The 18,359-nt window shown below is 44.6% G+C and overlaps 2 protein-coding genes across 3 annotated transcripts in view; one reads left to right on the top strand and one right to left on the bottom strand.

Moving 5' to 3' along the window:
• cdk19 (cyclin dependent kinase 19) overlaps window positions 1-7,860 on the bottom strand; it is a 68,559-nt gene extending 60,699 nt beyond the window's left edge. Inside the window, exons 1-2 of one of the 2 annotated variants that reach the window (XM_075458852.1) lie at window positions 7,608-7,860; window positions 3,111-3,186 (exon numbers count right to left, since the gene is read on the bottom strand). In XM_075458852.1, coding sequence (XP_075314967.1) covers window positions 3,111-3,186; window positions 7,608-7,735 — 204 coding nt within the window. In that variant the 5' untranslated portion in view covers window positions 7,736-7,860. Of the gene's footprint in view, window positions 1-3,110; window positions 3,187-7,607 lie in introns of those variants that run through there. The other variant, XM_075458853.1, reaches the window with a different exon arrangement.
• An 826-nt stretch (window positions 7,861-8,686) lies between these two features.
• On the top strand, window positions 8,687-16,243 carry amd1 (adenosylmethionine decarboxylase 1). Its single transcript, XM_075458643.1, has 9 exons — window positions 8,687-9,002; window positions 12,669-12,755; window positions 13,161-13,287; window positions 13,414-13,516; window positions 14,956-14,998; window positions 15,291-15,435; window positions 15,559-15,651; window positions 15,733-15,888; window positions 16,008-16,243. The coding sequence occupies exons 1-9, from the start codon at window positions 8,893-8,895 to the stop codon at window positions 16,149-16,151; spliced, it is 1,008 nt and encodes a 335-aa protein (XP_075314758.1). The 5' UTR covers window positions 8,687-8,892; the 3' UTR covers window positions 16,152-16,243.
• Window positions 16,244-18,359: the final 2,116 nt, after the last annotated feature.

The following is an 18,359-nucleotide window of genomic DNA, read 5'->3' as shown; positions in this document are numbered from 1 at the left end:
GAGAAGTATGGGCCCCTCGAGAAGTCTGTGGTGCAGGAGAAGTCTATGGCACAGGAGAAGTTACTGGTGCTGGACCTAAGGTAGAGAGGTCAGTGCTGAAACTGGTGCAAGAAGTGGAGGAGCGTCTGGCTGAAGCCCTTGGGGGGCACAAACTGGAGGTGTGACATTTACCTGGGTCTGACAGGAGCGCAGACTGGGGCTCTGGCGAAGACTGTGGCTATGGCATGGATGCTGGTTCTGGCTTGGTTGTGGACGCTGGGTCTAGCTCGGACGTGGGCTCTGGATGTGGCTCAGATGTGGGCGCTGGCTCGAATGGTGCAGAGGTAAGAAGGAAAGTCTTGGAGCCTCGCCTCCCTCTGGAGTATCTTCCAGAAGACTGCTCCTCACATCTCAGCAGGAGCTGGTCCCGGTCTATCCTGGCAGCCTGCCGGTGGAAATACTCAAAGAGAGTGACCATCTCTTAACCTGTACTAGCCTTTGGCTGTGGTTATAAAGAAGACAGGTGCTGTGATTCTGATGAAGATGTGAGGGAAAGCTTTTGGGAAACCCGCCTCCTTCTGGAGCGTCTTTAATTATATGGTAGTTTGAGGGAAGTGTCACGATTGACCCCTTGGAAGCAGAAAGAGGGGTGTTTAACTGGATCTCCATGGAAAATGCCACACCAGACAGCACATAAACAGGAGAGCCAGAAAGCAAGGACTCGGGAGAGCCAGGCAACAAGGAGACTGATGAGCAGAACAGGAAGGACATTCTAGCAGGCTCTACATTGCGTATCTCCGCAAAAGCTGCGCTGTGCTTCGCCCTAGCTTCCTCCTCCACCTCTGCCACATCCAGAGAAGAGGAGCCATGGTCTCACTCGTCTGCCACCCTCAGTCTTGTCCATGGTCCAGAGGGTCTATCCACACAGTCATAAAAAGCTTTCACAGCCACTGCATTACTTGAAAGCCTCCTATGAAAGCGGATCCACTGGGTCTATGTCTGGTTAGATCCTTCTGCTACAGTTTGGTGGTGGTGGAGAGAAGAGAACCCAAATGCAGACAGCAAACTGGGGACTCATGGAATCTAAACTGGAGTTTTATCTAAAAACTGAAACAAAAATCGAAAGGAGTCAGCTGAGGCGGTTTGGGCATCTGGTTAGGATACCACCTGGTCGCCTCCCTTGGGAGGTTTGGAGGCACGTCCCACTGGGAGGAGGCCCTGGGGCAGACCCAGGACTCGTTGGAGGGATTATACTGTATGTCCCTTCTGGCCTGGGAACGCCGTGGGATCCCCCAGGAGGAGCTGGAGAGTATTGCTGGGGAGAGGGATGTCTAGGTTTCTCTCCTGAACCTGTTGCCTCCGCGACCCGACCTCAGATAAGCGGACGAAAATGGATGGATGGATAGAATGAATGGATGAAACAAAAAACACGACAGAGCCAGAAAACCATAAACTAAACAGTGAAAACAAAAACTAAATACATAATAAACCGGATGGCGAAAACAGACAAGTGATGAACAGAGCCATAGAGAACAACCAAGAAGACAGCAAGAGCGAGGATCCGACAATGACTGAGACAAACCAAGGAGCATAAATACTGTAGGGAGCTGATGAGTGAGACTGATTTATCAACAGGTGGGTGTAAAGCTGAGGAACAAACAGCGGAACTGAGGATGTAAAACAGCGTAAACTAGAAACTAAACGGAGACCAGGGCACAAGTACAACTGAGTACAGACAAAAGCAAGAATAACAACAAAGACAAACCATGAGAGGGACTGAAAACAACAAGGCAAATCAAGAATAGACTACTACAAACAGAGAATAAATCCTAATCCAAACCAATAACTCAAAACACTAAGAACACAAACAATAAAACAGAATCAAACAAAACACAGAAAAAGCAAGACAAGGAAAACAAATCCAAAGTCGTAAAATTCGCAAACCCTGACAGTACCGTTCCCACCCCGCACGTCCCTGAACAAAGTCCAGCCGAGCACAGGCAGGTGGACAGGTTCCAGGCGAAGAGTCTGGCAAAGGCTAAAACCAACCTGACCTCTAAATTAGAGGTTGAGTCTTGCATCATGGTTGTAACACATTTCATTGGAGAATTTTCTGTTAACTTCTATGTCTCATTTACATTTTCATCCAGTGCACAACCTTTCTACAACCTGTATAAGTTTAACTGTAAGAACATGTGTGAGTCAGAAATAAACACAGTCAAACTGTGTGAGCTGTGTCTGCCTCGGTTTGGTGCCAGTCAACTCACTAAAGATGTGACATTTGTGGTGTAATCCTACATATATCCAGACCTCTGACCTTACATAACAATCAGATGCTCATCAGTCTAAGGGATGAGTTTAAAACTTGACTTATAGTTAAATGTCACATGGTGTGTTACTTCACTCAGTCTCAAATACAACAAATTAAACTGCAGTGATGTTTATATAACCAGTTTATTGTAATTTAAACGTACATGATGTTCAGAGAATCCAGAGAAAAAGCTCCTCATCATCCTGCTGCGTGAGCTTTAACTGTACAAGTGGCACCCATGAACTGAAAGCAGGATATTGAGTTTAAAACACTATAAATAGACATTAAGTGTAAAGCTGTAGCTGTCTGTCTATCACGCAGCTCAGCAGCACCATGAGTGAATTGTTAATGGAGAAAAGGACTTTTTACTTCCTTTCTACACTGCTGTGCAATGAACAAACACATGACAACAAATCATTCATCAAATTTAAGAGCAATTTTAATCAAAGGATTTTCATTTTGAAACTGGCCTTGTTTAGAAATGAATTAATCATTTCTTAATGTTTCCTTTTTTTAATCCCCTTTAAGTTCTTACATCATCACACTGTCTGATATAAAAATGTATCTATATTCCACTGAGTGGAAGATTCAGTATAAAGAATGAGTTATCTACGTGTTTTACATTCATGGCTGTCTTTGTACCCACTGGATAAACCCAACACACATCAGCTACGTCCACATTCTTATGTGCTTGAATTCTAAAGTTTAAATGATGTTTGACTGCACAGCATGACTCTGTAATGACTGAAGTCTTCCAAAATGGTAATATTACTGAATATAATGACTGTGTAAGACCTTGGTGACTGAAGGTAGTACTTACAGCAATTTCCCTGCAGGCGGACATAGATATTCCAGTGCCTTCTATTTGTTTCAGTGCATATTCCTTTTCATCTTTCCTGTGGAGATATAAAGAAAAGAAAAATGAAAATAGGAGTTACAGCCTCAATTCATTTTAGTATCAGCAGGCATTTTGTAACATATCTCCACATCTCTTGACTACTGCTTTGGCGTTTTGGGATTTTATTTTCAAGCAGGGGGTGTTCTGGGAGGACGGGGACAGTAGAAGGCATAAAGAGCCCGTGAAGGTTCAAGGGCCATGGAGGAATCTGTGTCATTAGAGATAGCCTTTGGCAGTAAAGAGCCATTAGTTCCTTGCAGTTGTGCTCTGTGTTAGCCTCCCTGCCCCTCCAGGCTTTGATTATTACCGTATATGAATTCACCTTTGATGTAACGACAGAAACTCAAACTGCAACTGAACTAACTGCAGCTCACATCTGGATATTTTCATTTTTTCACTGCTTGGATAGTCATTTGCCCTTGAATATCACATTTCTGAGTAAAAACTACTTAAAAAGTGAGAAGTGATCCAACAGGGTCTGAGCACACTCAGCAGGCAAATATTGCTAGCTTGAGAAAAGCAGGGTTCTTGTGGAGTGAAAAAGAAACACAGCCCATCAAAAACTGTGCGAAGAGAGATGATTCAACTGCAAACACAATCTGTGGACAACATCCAATGACAACTTGATCTGGTGAGGAGTCTGCACACATCCAACGGGTCCTCGTGGTGCTCGGATCAAACCTTCTTCAGCTTAATCTACATCACAGATAGTCACAGATTAACTGGAGCTCTCAGGCCCACATATTTTATTGTTTGGTCTGTAAACAGAGTTTTAGCTATGAGATCAAATGTCAGTGTTTTTTGCCACTTGATGGAGAGTTTCTCTGTAGAACCCTTGTGCTTGGTGTTAATCCATCTGTAGTTTCAGGACAGGCACTACAAAGTGTCCCCACAAACACCAGTTGAATGCAACTATGTACATCTACTCAGATACTGATCACACTGAGGTACTTGCATTTAGCTTAAAATTTCATTCATTCAGGAACAGAGACTGTGCCCTTCCCGACAACTTCATTTTAACGTTGTACGGTTTCAGCTTCTTTAGGATATTAATGTCTAAAAAATAACTGTTGATTTTCAATATTTGGTATGTTTGTAGTATTTTCAGGTAAATGTAAAATTTCAGTGATTTGCAAATCAGTGTGTTCTGGTTTTCTTTTGCATTTTTCTGAACACTGTTGTGCCAGTTGAGCCTCATGTTCTTCTGTTTGTAACATTCTCATGTATCAACAAACCAACCGTCGATGGATTTTGAGAAAAAATAATCCGCATACTAATTCATTTTAAAACTATTGTAAACTAAACTCCGATAGGTCAAGACTGAAAACAGCACAATGTTCTCAAAGCTCTCAACAGAACACAAACTGTCAGCAGCACACTGCTCTACAGCGTTGAAACGTAAACTGTCTGCTGGTGTGAGCTGGGTGAGACAACGCCAGAGCCATCAAACATATGATTAAATTGGAGATGTTTTACCACAGTTAATGTTGGCCCTGAGCAGGTGTTATCAGGATTCACCCACAGTAAGTCATTTAGGAGGTCAGATATTAGCCGCAGAACTGGTGGCAAAAGGTATCCCACGCATCACTGACAGTTGAAACTACGGTAAAAGAATCCTCAGAGCTTTGAGTAAGGGATGACTCATCAACATACCGTGCCATGGTAAAGGTCTGGTTAGGGTTAGGCACAAAAACCACTTGGTCAGGAGTACTCGGCTGAAGTTCCAGAGCTTTGTTTGAGTTGAAGTGGTAATAATAAAAATCACATGGTTATCTTTATGGATTAAAAGGCCAAAACTATTGGTTTAATACATCAAACAAAGGGATTCACCTGTGATGGAGTCTCATGATTTGTAGGCCCATCTATCCACACTGAGAACCTCCCTAGACCAAATCTGTGGCTCTGTATATTCTTTATTTGCTGCCATCATAATTACTATTGACCAATGCAGGTATGTACATATGTTGTAATGATGTCATCAGTCACGTCAGGAAAACGAGAGCATGCTTATCGAAACACACGATGAGCTGCTTGCACAAATGACATGTTAGCAGAACGTCTCAGTCCACCATGACATTGGGACAGGACTGACATTCAAAAACTATGCTGACCGCAATGAAAGTTAAACATATAGTGCCATTCCAGCAGGACATTTCTCTTATAGTATGGCTGCTGCATTTTACAGGAAAGTCTACCTTTACAACTACAAGTATTTCTTTAACAAACCAGAGTTGCACCATCATGTGATAGATCTCCTATAACACATACACTGAGGCCCGAGGAAGGCTGTGAGGGGCCCGTTGTGAAGTGAACACGTTTGCTTTAACACCAATAGAAAAGTGTTGATGTGGATTCTCAGTCATGCAGGTCATGGTAATCATAAGAGCTTGAGTAAGGACAGCTGAACTTTTCTAATAGAAAAGGAAAATATGACCCTCATACAAGAACAAAGCAACAAAACTTCTGATAAAACTACAAATATGGCATCATACTTCACTGTTTAAAGTTGACATATTTATATTTCTGGCTTCTTATGGGAAGATCTCCAGACTGTATTCACATGGAGCCTCTCCTGGGATCAACTTGCTACAGTGGCATATTGCTCAAGCTTTAAGATGGAAGCCACTACACATTAAAAAACCCGTGGTACCTTACAATCAGGTGGGATGTTAGGATCATTATTTTCTGGGGTTTGTATTCATTGGTGGCTCGATCCAAGCCCCTTCACCTGTTTAAGTTTCCTTGGGCAATACACTGAACTCCACACAGCCCCTAACGTCTTCATGAATGGCACTAATAATAAATATTTTAGCCATTTCAGGGTTCCCGGTGTCAAACCACTTCAAATGTTGGAACTGTTCCAGTCCTTTCAGGTACTACAGCTGTAGAGAGGGCAGCTATAGACTTCACCTTCTGATCTCTGTTATACCTGCTGTGTAGAGGTGAATACAGAAATGCACCGCGGGCAGTCCTACCTCAGCTTTACAGCTCAAACTGAGATGATATTAGAAGTGGGACGGCAGTCTGAACTGTAAACTTACCAATGACTTTACGTTAATGTCTTTACTACGGAAGAGTATTAGGGCCAGGCATAAGAAAAAATATTGATATTTTGCCTGTCGAGAATAAAGTCGAATTTTCGAGAAAAAAGTCAACTCCTCTGGTCCATCATCTAATTACTTTATTTTCGACATGTCGACTTTATTCTCGACAGGCAAAATATAAATATTTTTTCTTATGCCTGGCCCTACTACTCTTCCATACTTTACGTTACCCAAGACTAAAGCTTTCTTTAAAAAGAGTAAAAAACAGCATTTCATATGGATCAATCTCATCTGTCTGATACTCAATCCCCTTCATAAGTATTTAGACTTGTGCAAATAATAATGAACTTATAATAATGACACCAACAGTGCTTCATTGTATCAATATAGATTCTCCTACAGCAGTGACAAAGACATGTTATTCAAAATGAAAATGTCACATGCTCAGTATTCAGTCCCTGGTATGGTGGCTAAGAGGCTTGCATAAAGTTTTTTCCAACAATATACTCATTCTTCTTATCAATAACATTCAACCGTTTAGGTTAACAGTGGAAAATCTAAGAGAACTTCATGTTACCACACCAGACCATTTCATGTGGAGGTGTAGCCATAGAACCAGGATACATTTGAACAAAGTTATTACTGAATGATTTGCTTTATTTCTGTTCCACAAGAACCAGTCTCATGTAGATCAACCACATCTGGCCGTACATCACACCTCAACATCCTTTTTAGACCTATGCAAATGTTAATAATAGAGTTTCAGTTTATAATGGATAACAAAGCCATGTCTAATTGTTAGACAGTCCAATATAACAGATTGTTACATACAGGCTGGAGATTCTCCAGTCTGAGGAACACACAGAAGGCTTGGTGGGGACAAACTCTCATTTGCTACAGTCTCACAAATTAAAATATAACAAACCACTGTGTGCCTAAAGGAAAAGTTTGCTATAGCACGCTGACATGTTGAAGCAGCAGCAGCGTCCTGCGGCGCGTTGCTGCACGCGGAGGGCGTGCTGCGTCGGTCTCCATCGCAAAGAAGAGGCTCGTCAAGCATAAACGGCACCGCAGCCTTAACGTGTTGTTTGGGGGTGTTGTGTAAGAGGTGGCAGAAAGGGAGGAGGTGCGTGTGCGCGCGCGCGCGCGCGCGCGCGCGCGTGCGTGTGTGTGTGTGTGTGTGTGTGTGTGTGTGTGGAGGGAGGGAGTGTACCGTTGGAGAGTGAGTGCGTTACATGAAAACAAAAACACAGAGACACGGGTTATCGCTTCGGGGAGGTTCAAATCTAACGTCCCATTCAATACGGTGTGCTGTGAAAACGCGTCCTGCATCAGTTTCATGCCAGCACAAACAACATGCTCGCGGTTCTCTTACCCGTCTTTGCGCTTAGCTTTATAAACGTGCCCGTAGGTGCCTCGACCCACTTTGCAACCTTCATATTCGAACAGATCTTCTACTCTCTCCCTCTCGGCTGCCAGCTTTGTTTTGAAGTCGTAATCCATTCTAACCCATAAATACGTCTTAATTTACAACAAAATAAAATATTAATTATTACATGCATTAATTAAATAATCTGGTCGTTTTATTCCCCCACCATTTCCTTGTTTGGGATTTTGGTCTGCTCCGCTTAATGTTCACTGGCTCGTTGACGTTTCTAATTGGCGCATTAGGCTCGGCGGATAATGTAGTTCTTTTGAGTAGTCACTGCCATTCGCCCACTGGTAAAAACAAAACATAGAAAACTACAACCCGCGTTTCTCGCTGCGGTTTGTTGCACTTTGCGTACTCCTGGAGCTCTTCAAGAAATGCCGCTCCAACACTTGAGTTTCTGCACGTCTGCTAGGCTTACAGAGGTGCTAATATAGCAAGAGCCAGACTGCTGATGTGCCCTCTTCTCACGTAATAATAATCACAATAATAATCACAATACACGTACACGATTTTGAAAAAAGCATTTTCATAAAGAATGGTTTTATGCATTTATATTTGTCCCATACACGGATAACATTCTCTGCCAGGAACAGCTGTGTAGTTGTGCAGTCTTATTCAATCCAACACAACAACAACTACCTAGCTAAATATATATATATATATATATTACATATTATATATATATCTATATCTATATTACATATAGATATATATAGCCAGGTAGTTGTTGTCGTGTTGGATTAAATATGACTGCACAACTACGCTTAATATATATTATATTTATTCAATATTTATGTTCATAATTTCACAAAAAGTCAAAACATATGTGATGGAAACATCGCATTTACACAGTGGTCATAAATCTGAAGGCGGGATGTCGCTTGAGGAAACCCCTCACTGAATTGTGAGTGGCAGGTCTTTGGGCCAATCATAATTAATAAGACAGGGCCCTACGGCTTGACGTAGAACTGACGTAGGGACGCTACGATATAAAAACACCGCGCGACGTACAGTCACGGCTTTACACAGTATGGCCGGCGACATTAGCTAGCACTCGCTAACGGTATTCTCTGCAAAAGGGAAGACGGTAACTAAAAAATAATCAACACCTGGATTGCTTAAAGGACTGTACCTCAATAAACTATAACCAATCGAGGACGATTTAATTAAGCTACTAACGTTACAACCGACGTTTAATACTTTTTTGTTGGGTGTCTGTTGTCTCATAATGGAGGATCACGGTGCACATTTCTTCGAGGGGACCGAGAAGCTGTTGGAGGTGTGGTTCTCTCGGCAGGATGAGACCAAAGGAACCGGGGACCTCCGCACCATCCCAAGGTTTGAGTCCTTTCAATGTCTCGTGTATAGTGTCAGTCAAGTGCAGCCTGTGGAAACGCTGGCCATATGCTTGGCTTCGTTATTGCTCTACTTTGACGAGAGTTGGTTAAAAGCAATGAAATCCAGTTTTCCGGAGACATTCGTTATTACCTCATCATTATTAGCTAGCTAGGAAACCAATAATTTTGTGCCATTGGGGGCCACAATCAGTAAGTTGGCTAACACCGTCAATTGAAAATGGCCACCTCCCCCTCAACTGTGGCTCTCTCAAGCTGAGTCATTCATTCTTCAGTCTGTTCATTTCTGAATATTACCATTTCTCTGTCCTCCTGTGTTTTATTGATTTTAATCTTTAGTCTAATATCAGTCCAATAATGTTTCAACTCTAATTTGACAGCAACCGTGTGAGCAGTTTGTAGCTGGCTAACTTGTGCTACTTCCTGGAAGAAAATAGTCAGATTTCGCTGTCCTGTGATCTTACCTGGTCTACAACCGGAAAGGAACCATTCGTTACTCTAAAGTTTTCACTCTTTCATCATTGACGTTTGTCATTCGGTTTTGTAGCAACATTAAGCTGAAGCTCGGTGTTTTTCACTTTTAACCCCTGCGTGCACACGCGTTTTCTTGCCTTCGCATTGCCTACGTCGTTAGGGCAGATTATTTCATTGTGCTAAAGATGTACAAAGCTACGCATCTTTAGCTAAGCGAGGTTTGCTAAATGTCCTTAAAGTGTTTCGCTCTGTAAACCAGTTTAAACGTGGGGGGCCGGGAGCGTGTCAACCATGTGGTCGCCTTTCGTCACCGCGTCCGTCATTGATGGCAGCAGCTATCACCACCAACCTTGTCACTGACATCCCAGACTGAGAGAGGATCTGTGTTATGTAATTAACTGAGGAAGAGCTCAGGTTGTGGGATGTTCTCCCATGTGGAGATGAAATATGGTCGTTTAAACTGAAGGATCGCATCAACTGCAACTCTTAGTCATTATTTAATTTATTTTTTTTAGTTTCTATGGAGTTTATTTCTCCAGTCATCTACTGCATGCCAGCCACAAGTTTGCTTTAAAGGTTTGAATGACACTACCTGCTCCCCCTGCCTGGCTCACGTTTCTAGCCATGCGCACGCTCTCCTCCCAGTTCCTCTGATTGGTCAGAGGTTCCCACTCTGATTTGCTAAGAGACACGAGGCAAGGATCAGAGAAAGGAGGCCGTGATGGGACATTCAGAGAAATCTATATGGAGGGTAAAAAGGCGTTTTAACCCTTGCCCCAATTCAGCAACACAAAATCCATGTCCTACACAGGCCCGAGGCTTTCAGAGAGACATTTCAATCAATTCATCATCAACCCTAATTATTGCTAAATTAATCCCATGTGACAAGACTGATCAGCATAATGCAGGTCTCACTCTATCAAATGACTTGAGTTTCTATAAAGGAGGCGGGGGGGGGGGGGGGCAGCTTGTTGGAACTGAGGAGCTCCTAGCTCAGTTTTGTTACTGTTTTTATATGATTAGCCTGTGGCGTGATTGACCAACTCTGTGACCCCTGAGCAACTGTTTAGTTCATTTACCAGATCAAAGAAAAATGCATGGCCTGTCAGGTAAATGGAGACTGTCATTGATTTATAGCCAGAAGGCAGATTAGCCAGCTTAGATGGTTGTAGACGGTGGATCAGGTTTCCTGGACATTAGCCAGTACCCATATTAGTCTACTAAGAATCAGATTCACAAATGTGGAGCTTGCTCACATTACCTCTGCTGCCCTACCTCAGGGCTCTCTGGCAGCTTATGCAGTCTATAGCCTGAAGTGACTGCAAGGCGACCGTCACAGTGTTCTCTCAATGTTTCCAGAATGTGGTCAACCTGCTGGTTTTTTTTGTTTTGTTTTGTTTTTTTTAAACATGTTGTCGATAGTGACGGATACCGTAATAGTCTGTTGGTTTAACCACGTTCTGAATTAAAATCTCTTTAGGTTATTTCATTAGTTAAATTCTTAGAAAGTTTGATCCAGCTGAGTTACCAGAAATAGCCTCTGGTGTACATTTCATGCTGAAATGGGAGTGATCGAGGTCTCCGATAACATTGCCCCCCCCCCCTTCTGGACTGAAGCTAGAAAGCTGGGATGTTACAATGGCTCAATGTCACGGTGAAGGAGTTTACCCAATGATATTTGAATGTTCCAGTCATGCCCAATGACACGTTATGGCTCTGTGATGGACTGCAATGCTAAAACATCATATCTCGACATAAAGTCTGAGGCCCTGAGAGCAGGTCCCCAGATATGTGGCCGTCGGTTGGATAGCAAGGCCCAGGTGGGCCTGTTGTAATGGAGTGAGAAGCAGCAGGCAACCTGCAAGCCTTAGAGAACCTGTGCTGAAACCCCAGATAGAGCAACGGAGGGTGGACGGCTGCATTCAGGGGGCCATCTCTGTTTTACACGGCTGACCACAGCCTGGGCAGGTGTGATGCATGCAGGGTCCAGCAAGGAAGCTTTCCATCTGATGTGTTGAATAATGAAAAAGTGAACAATGCTCAATAAAACAGCATTTAGGCCTCCACAGGCCAGGCCAGCTGTGTTAAGGAGGCATTACACTAATAAGTCTGACTTCGCCAGCTTAGTGCCACATGAAAGCACAGGACTGATGGGCCCTTGTTGGGCGTTGGTGCCATTTGTGAATGTTCCGAAGTGGGGAGTCGAAGTTGACCTGAGTTATGCCTCAGGGGAAGCAAGGAGGGGAGTAACCAAGGGGAACCCTGGTGTAAGGATGAGTCGGCATGGCGGGACACGCCCCCGTACCCAGGGATGCTGCCGCCACCCAGTGGATTCTGCTGCTCCAACTTGATGTGATTCAGTTCAATTTTATTTATATAGCGCCAAATCCCAACGAATGTGTCTCAAAGCACTTCAAAGATGCAGTCTGATTCCAGCCAAACATAATCCAGTTCATTAAAGTCCAATCACAATCCGGTCCAGTTTGAAAAGTTGCCTAGCTAAGAAAAGCAACCGTTGCTTGGAAACGTCTCTCTGATTCAATCATGTGTAAACGCACACTGATGTGCAGCTGAGCCACCTCTGATTGGCTCACACAGATGACCTAAGTTACTCACATGTTTAACTTAACTCGTTCAAATATGGAATCATTTGTGTTGCAGCTGTAGAATGCACCAGAGGTCACCAAAGCTGAGTTGGTCTTCATTGTGCTGGGGAGCCCTGTGAATGGGAATGATTTTAGCATTATTCTTTCTTTACCAGTTCCTTTTAATCTGCTCAGTCAATGAGGCACTTTTCAGAGGCTGCAGCCTCTATATTGCTGTGAGATTGTATTTGGGGGGGTAACTGCAGTATGGGCTGCTGGTACGGTCCCCACTGAGCTGTGTCCGTCTCATGAGCCTTCTCTCTCCCAGGCCTTTCTTCCAAGGTTGCAATGAAAATGTGACGCAGCTGTTTTTACACTGCAGCTGTCTTTGAGTGGTGCTGGTGGGAGGAGGAGGAGGGGCAGCAGCAAGGAGCAGCCTTTCAGTTGTGGACCGTGGTGTGTGTGTGTGTGTGTGTGTGCACTCGCTCTCCCAGCCAGTCGTCCCTTTTTATATCCAACAGCTCATCTGCCAACGTTTGCCTTAAAGACACAAGTTAAAATCCTCAATCTTTCTATTTCTTTTCTTTTAGGTTTGAGTGGGACAAACTTTTGGAGAATGTGCATTGTTTGATCATAAGTGTGACAAAGACTGACAAGCAGGAAGCTTATATACTCAGGTAAGTGCTTTGTGTGCTTGCAGGACATCTCTGTGTTTTTGTGCCGACTCGGAGACTGATGGAATTAGACAGCAGTCACCTGTAAGCTGCTTCCCACTGAGGGCAACATTCCTGGCCTCAGTTGGAAGACACAGCCCTGTACTGTACTTGTTCCGCTCTGAATCCTAGCTGAAGCTGCTCAGGCTCCATTTGCTGCGCTCACACTAACAGAGCTTTAATGCATTGTCACATGTGGCTGAAATGTCTGAGAAGTTGAAACTAGTTTCCAGATTTCACCTTTGCTCTTTTTGTCTGCATCTTAAGAAGTGTTTAGCATTAGTTATGGTCTGAATATTCATCTATGAGAACCATCAATTATCATGCTTCAAACCTTCACACTGCCCCCCCCCCCTTTATCTGTCACAGTGAGAGTAGCATGTTTGTCTCCAAGAGACGTTTCATTTTGAAGACATGTGGAACCACCCTCTTACTGCAAGCACTGGTGCCTCTGCTGGAACTTGCCAGGGAGTACTGTGGCTTCGATACCATCGAGGTTAGAACCAAAGTATTTGAAAATTAATAAAAAAAATCTTTGAAAGCTGATATTCATAATGTCTGAATCTCTGTAGCTCTTCAAGATCCAAGTGTATTCATCATAAATGGTGCGTTTGCTTTGCAGAATTTCTTCTACTCCCGCAAGAACTTTATGAAGCCGACCCATCAAGAGTTTCCCCATCGGAACTTCCAGGAGGAAGTGGACTTTCTCAGCCAGATTTTCCCAAGTATGCCAAATTCCATTTTTGGCCTTTGTGTCTACTTAGCCTAAAACATGCAGAAACGCATTGCAGCAGGTGCTTTCCTAACCCAACCAGAAGAACACCAGCTCCACTTTGTCTCCAGCTCTTCCACATAGTTTCCTTCCCCTCGGTGTGAAAGTACAGCCGTGTTCCTCTCACACAACTAGAGGTGTGGTAGTCCGGGTGTTGGCAGCTAGTTATGGGTTGGATTGTGACGTAGCTCACTCTGACGCCTCCATGCTTCAATAGTTTGACTCACAGAACTTTTGTGTGCAAACATGTACAGTTTCTGTTAGCAAGTTTAGCCGTTGCCATGTTGAGGGGAATCTGAAGCACAGTGGGACATCAGATGAAGGAGTAACTGTGCACAATGTCACTCTACAAGCCAAATCCCCTGGTTTCCCAGTCCACAGGCAAAGGAAATCTTTACCCTGAGAGGAGTTTCTCAAAAAGCTTAGTTTTAGTGCTCAAAGCTGCTTTTATATGTGGACAATCATTTAAAAGGCTCAGGGAAATATTTGGTCACCTGTATACAGGCCGCCTTCTTTAAAAGCCCTTTGTTTTTAAAAATATTGTTTTCTGAAGATGTTGGCAGAAAATGCTGTTGTACCTTTAATTGGAACCTGTTTCTGTTCTTTTTCATACACATTCAGGGTGTGATTTTACTAATAAAAGATTTTAAAGTTGAATACGGCTGACATTTGCCAGCAAATCATTCATGCTTGATGAGATGTGGAGAGGATACTGAATGATTGGTCTTGGGACAATGTCTGACTGTCTCTGCTCTGTGTAAGGAACACTGTTGGCCCACATGTTGAGGCTTCTGTCGGGGACGGATCTGATGCCTGTTAACCGCAGTCGATTTACTGCTGCACTTTCCCATAAGCGTTCTGTTCGCCTGCCCCTCCGTACAGCGCTGTAGAAACTCTGTAGAGCTGAACCTTCTCATGCAGGCATTGATCCTGGATCATAGTCAGCCATTGGTGGTGTTCCAGAAGTGGGTTCTGCTGGTACTCGGTGTGCGTTCGGTGTATAAGAGCCCTTAAAAAGCAGCGAGGCACTGAGTTGGAGCTGAATCTTTGTTAGTGACAGCGTCTCCCTGGACCTCTGGTGCAGTCTGCTGGTACTGGAATATCTGGGCTCTGGACCAAGACTTTGTTTAGGACTCAGTCATCGTTTGAATGCAGATGTATTTTTGGCAGATTATGGTCAATGAATTTTCAGAATATATTAGCAAATAGGTCCAGTTTTTCATGCGGCTGCAGCCCAACCTTGCAGGAATGTGGCTATTATTCAGACAGCAGACCCCCCCTTCAGATTAAGAAAAGGCATACAGTATGCATACAGTATGTAGGTGTGACACTCTGAAATGTTTCCATTCTGTGTTTTAACCATGCTTTCACTCATCTACCCCACCCTCCTAGATGGTGCAGCCTACTGCATGGGACGTTTGAACTCTGACTGCTGGTGAGTAACACAGTCCTTACAGGCTGCAACTGGGTAGACTGCATGCCTACAGTGTTGCTGCTAGGAGCGCATACGTGTTCTACAGAAATGTGCTGCTGAGGATATGTTGTAGAGATCTCCATGTTCCTCTCAGAACAGATGAACCCACCAGCAGCTAGTTGTAATTGTGCTAACTGCTGCATCCAGTACAGCCATGAGATGCTGGTTGAAAAGGTCTGTGCTCCGGGTGCTCATGTTCACGGGTATTACCTCGCCGTGCCGCCCTGACGTGTTCCCGGCCTGCCGCACACAGGTACCTGTTTACCCTGGATCTGCCAGAGTACTGGGAGAACAAGCATGCAGATCAGACGCTGGAAGTTCTGATGAGCGACCTCGATCCAGCCATAATGGACCAGTTCTATATGAAAGATGGTGTTTCTGCAAGTGAGGTCACTCGTGTGAGTAGTTTCTGACAGTCGCTGACGCACACGTGTGGGTTCAGATCAGAGTCCAGACGGGCCCGTGCTCAGAGAGGCTGTGAGATTAAATGAGTCCTTTTTTTTTTTTTTTTTTTTCTTCAGATGAGTGGAATTCGTGACCTGATAGCAGGTTCAGTGATCGACGCCACAATGTTCAACCCTTGTGGATACTCAATGAATGGAATGAAGACTGACGTGAGTGACCATTCAGTGATTGTGCATCTGTCGTGTCAAATGTTCCCACTTTAGCAATGTGGTTCTGCCCGTCGTCCACAGGGAACTTATTGGACCATCCACATCACACCAGAGCCAGAGTTCTCCTACGTCAGCTTTGAAACCAACCTCTCCCAGACTTCTTACGACGATCTGATCGGGAAGGTTGTGGACGTGTTCAAGCCAGGAAAATTTGTGACAACCCTTTTTGTCAATCAGGTGTGTGACAGATCCAGATGTTGTTGTTGCCTTTATTCCAAAGCATCCTGGTTTTTTTGGTTTTTTTTTTTTGGTTTTTTTTTTACTCATTTTGTTTTTTGCCCCCACCCTTCCAACAGAGCTCCAAATGTCGCAGTGTCTTCTCTTCTCCCCAGAAACTCGAGGGCTACAAGCATCTCGACCGCCAGTTGGCCCAATTCAATGATTACAATTTTGTCTTCACAAGCTACACCAAGAGTCGCCAGCAGAACCAGCAGAGCTGAGGGTTGAGGATGAGGAAGAGGCGCAGAAAGAAAGGAGGCCCTTCCGGGCCCTCCCCGAGCGGCCCTCTTCGTCCTCCTGTAGATAGCTTGTCGTCTTCCCTGTCCACCCCCCCCCTCCTCTGCTGCTGGCGCTGCTCAGAGTTCCCTGGCAGCGCCGCAGTCTCTAGTTTAACCTCCAGTTTGAGTTGTTTGCGTTGTTGTACATGTGACTTAGATCTCTTGCATGAAAGCTCTTTTCTCTGTCTTGGTAATCTAGCTCACTCTTGCTGTGATCTTGAGGTGCATGTAGAGGAATTAAACACGCTCTGTTTGACACTGTCCACCTGTGCCCAGTCCAAAGGTCCATTCCTGCAGGTCTCCCCCCTCATCCCCCACAGACAAGGCTTCCGCCCACACTAGGCCAGGGCCCTGACATGCTCAGATCAGTCGGCCTCTCGCAGCTCACCACAAATTGTCCTTAATTTGGTCCTAAACTCTTGATTCTGTCGGGTGGTATTTATCAACCTCTAACAGCTAATGAACGCACTTTAAAACGCCTGTTTCGCATTTGTTTACTGCTGGTACGAAAAGAAGGCCAGCCCTCTTGTCTCAATTTTGAATGTATAGGTCACTGAACTTTTGGCTTTGTCGGGACATTTGGGTTTCTTCTGCCATGTTTTGCTGTCTTGTATCAAATGTTTTCATGGCGCTGGTCATCATGTGGTCCCTGGTTGCTGTACATGGCACTACAGCAGTAGATCTGTGCTTTGCTGGGCTGTGGAGCTCCTCCCTGCACTTTACCCATCTGTGCTTCTGAACTTCCACTAAGATGGACTTGTTGTTTGCATGTGAATCGGTTCCAAACTTTACCATGCACACTTGATTTTAAATCTGAAAGGAGGGTTCTATCTGGAAGATTGTGGCCCCCCTTGACTTGACTTCGGATTTTCCACGTGCACGTGAGCTGGTTAAATGGGAAAGTGCAGCGCAGGACATCCGAACGGACCCGTCTGTTGAATGTACACGTCTCCGGAGGGGAGGTCTGGAGCAGGTTGAGTTGAATGTAGACTCAGGGGCGTCCCACCCCCCTCTTCCCTCTGCACACACTGCGCTCCCAATGCCCTCTGCTGACCAAACGCTGTTCAGCTGGCAGCAGGAGGACCGGTCTGTGGCCCCAGAATGGCGACCCTGTGGGGAGCCAGCTCTCCTGGCTGCACACTGGTCCACTCTGAATTGGGGAAAGTGTGAATCGGACACTTTTTCTCAGTTGTCCAGCAAAGCATTTTTCTTTTTGGAACATAATATCCATCCTCTGTCTGTTTCCGCCCCATACAGAAATCTGTAAACGCACAATAGAGGCCCACCAGTCTGAGCATGCCAGGGTGATCCCGGATCATTCCACATGTAACTGCTGCCTAACCTGCCGTTTTATAACATTTGTGCCCCCACAATTTTGTCTTTTTCTTTTTTGTAGTGACTCAGTTGAAAATATGACTCCCCTAGCAGTTTCCCCCCCACCCCTCCCTTTGTTTAGATCAATGCCTTTTGTCCATTGAGGGGGAAAAGTCCTGTGACACTACAGTGCATGTGACTTGTAGTAGAGATTTGCTTGACAGTGTAGCGTAGCGCCGTCCCTTCCTCCTTGTTGGTCAGCATCCTTCACCGTTGCCAGGTTTGATCAGCTGAGGGCACGCTACATCCTGATGTGGTGCAAATGTGGGGCTTTTTTCTTTTTCCTCAGAGGTTGAGCTAACTTGGAACTAATCCCACCCAAAGCACTTGAAAGCTGGTCTGTTCCCTTGTTCGTTTTTTGACAGGCGAGCTTTGTTCTGTCAGACTTTTGCAATGCTCCCCGTCAGAAAAGGTGGTTTTAATTTGTCCCGAGGACGTGAGGGAGCCCCCACCAGCTCTCAGAGCTCCGCCTGTCTGACCCGTGTGGAGATTAAAGCCCTTTAGACGCTGCAGATGCTGCTGGGACTCGTAGATGTGGTTCCTGTAAGAACTGGGACTCGGTTTGTTTTCCCTCTTGATTGGCCACTGTGGCTTTTTGGAGTGGGTTCATTCTTTTCCAGAGGACCAGTGTCTGTTTCTACAGGAACTGACTTCTGCTGCTCTGCTGTGACTGTTACAGCCCACCCACCCATTAGGATACTCTTAACACCTCCCGTTGTTGGGTTCCATACATTTGAACCTTTTTGATGGGTATCATTGCTTTTTTTATATAGTGAA

This window comes from Odontesthes bonariensis, chromosome 24 (assembly GCF_027942865.1).
Source record: "Odontesthes bonariensis isolate fOdoBon6 chromosome 24, fOdoBon6.hap1, whole genome shotgun sequence".
Lineage (NCBI taxonomy): Eukaryota > Metazoa > Chordata > Actinopteri > Atheriniformes > Atherinopsidae > Odontesthes > Odontesthes bonariensis.
This window is presented reverse-complemented; position numbering and strand designations above follow the sequence as displayed.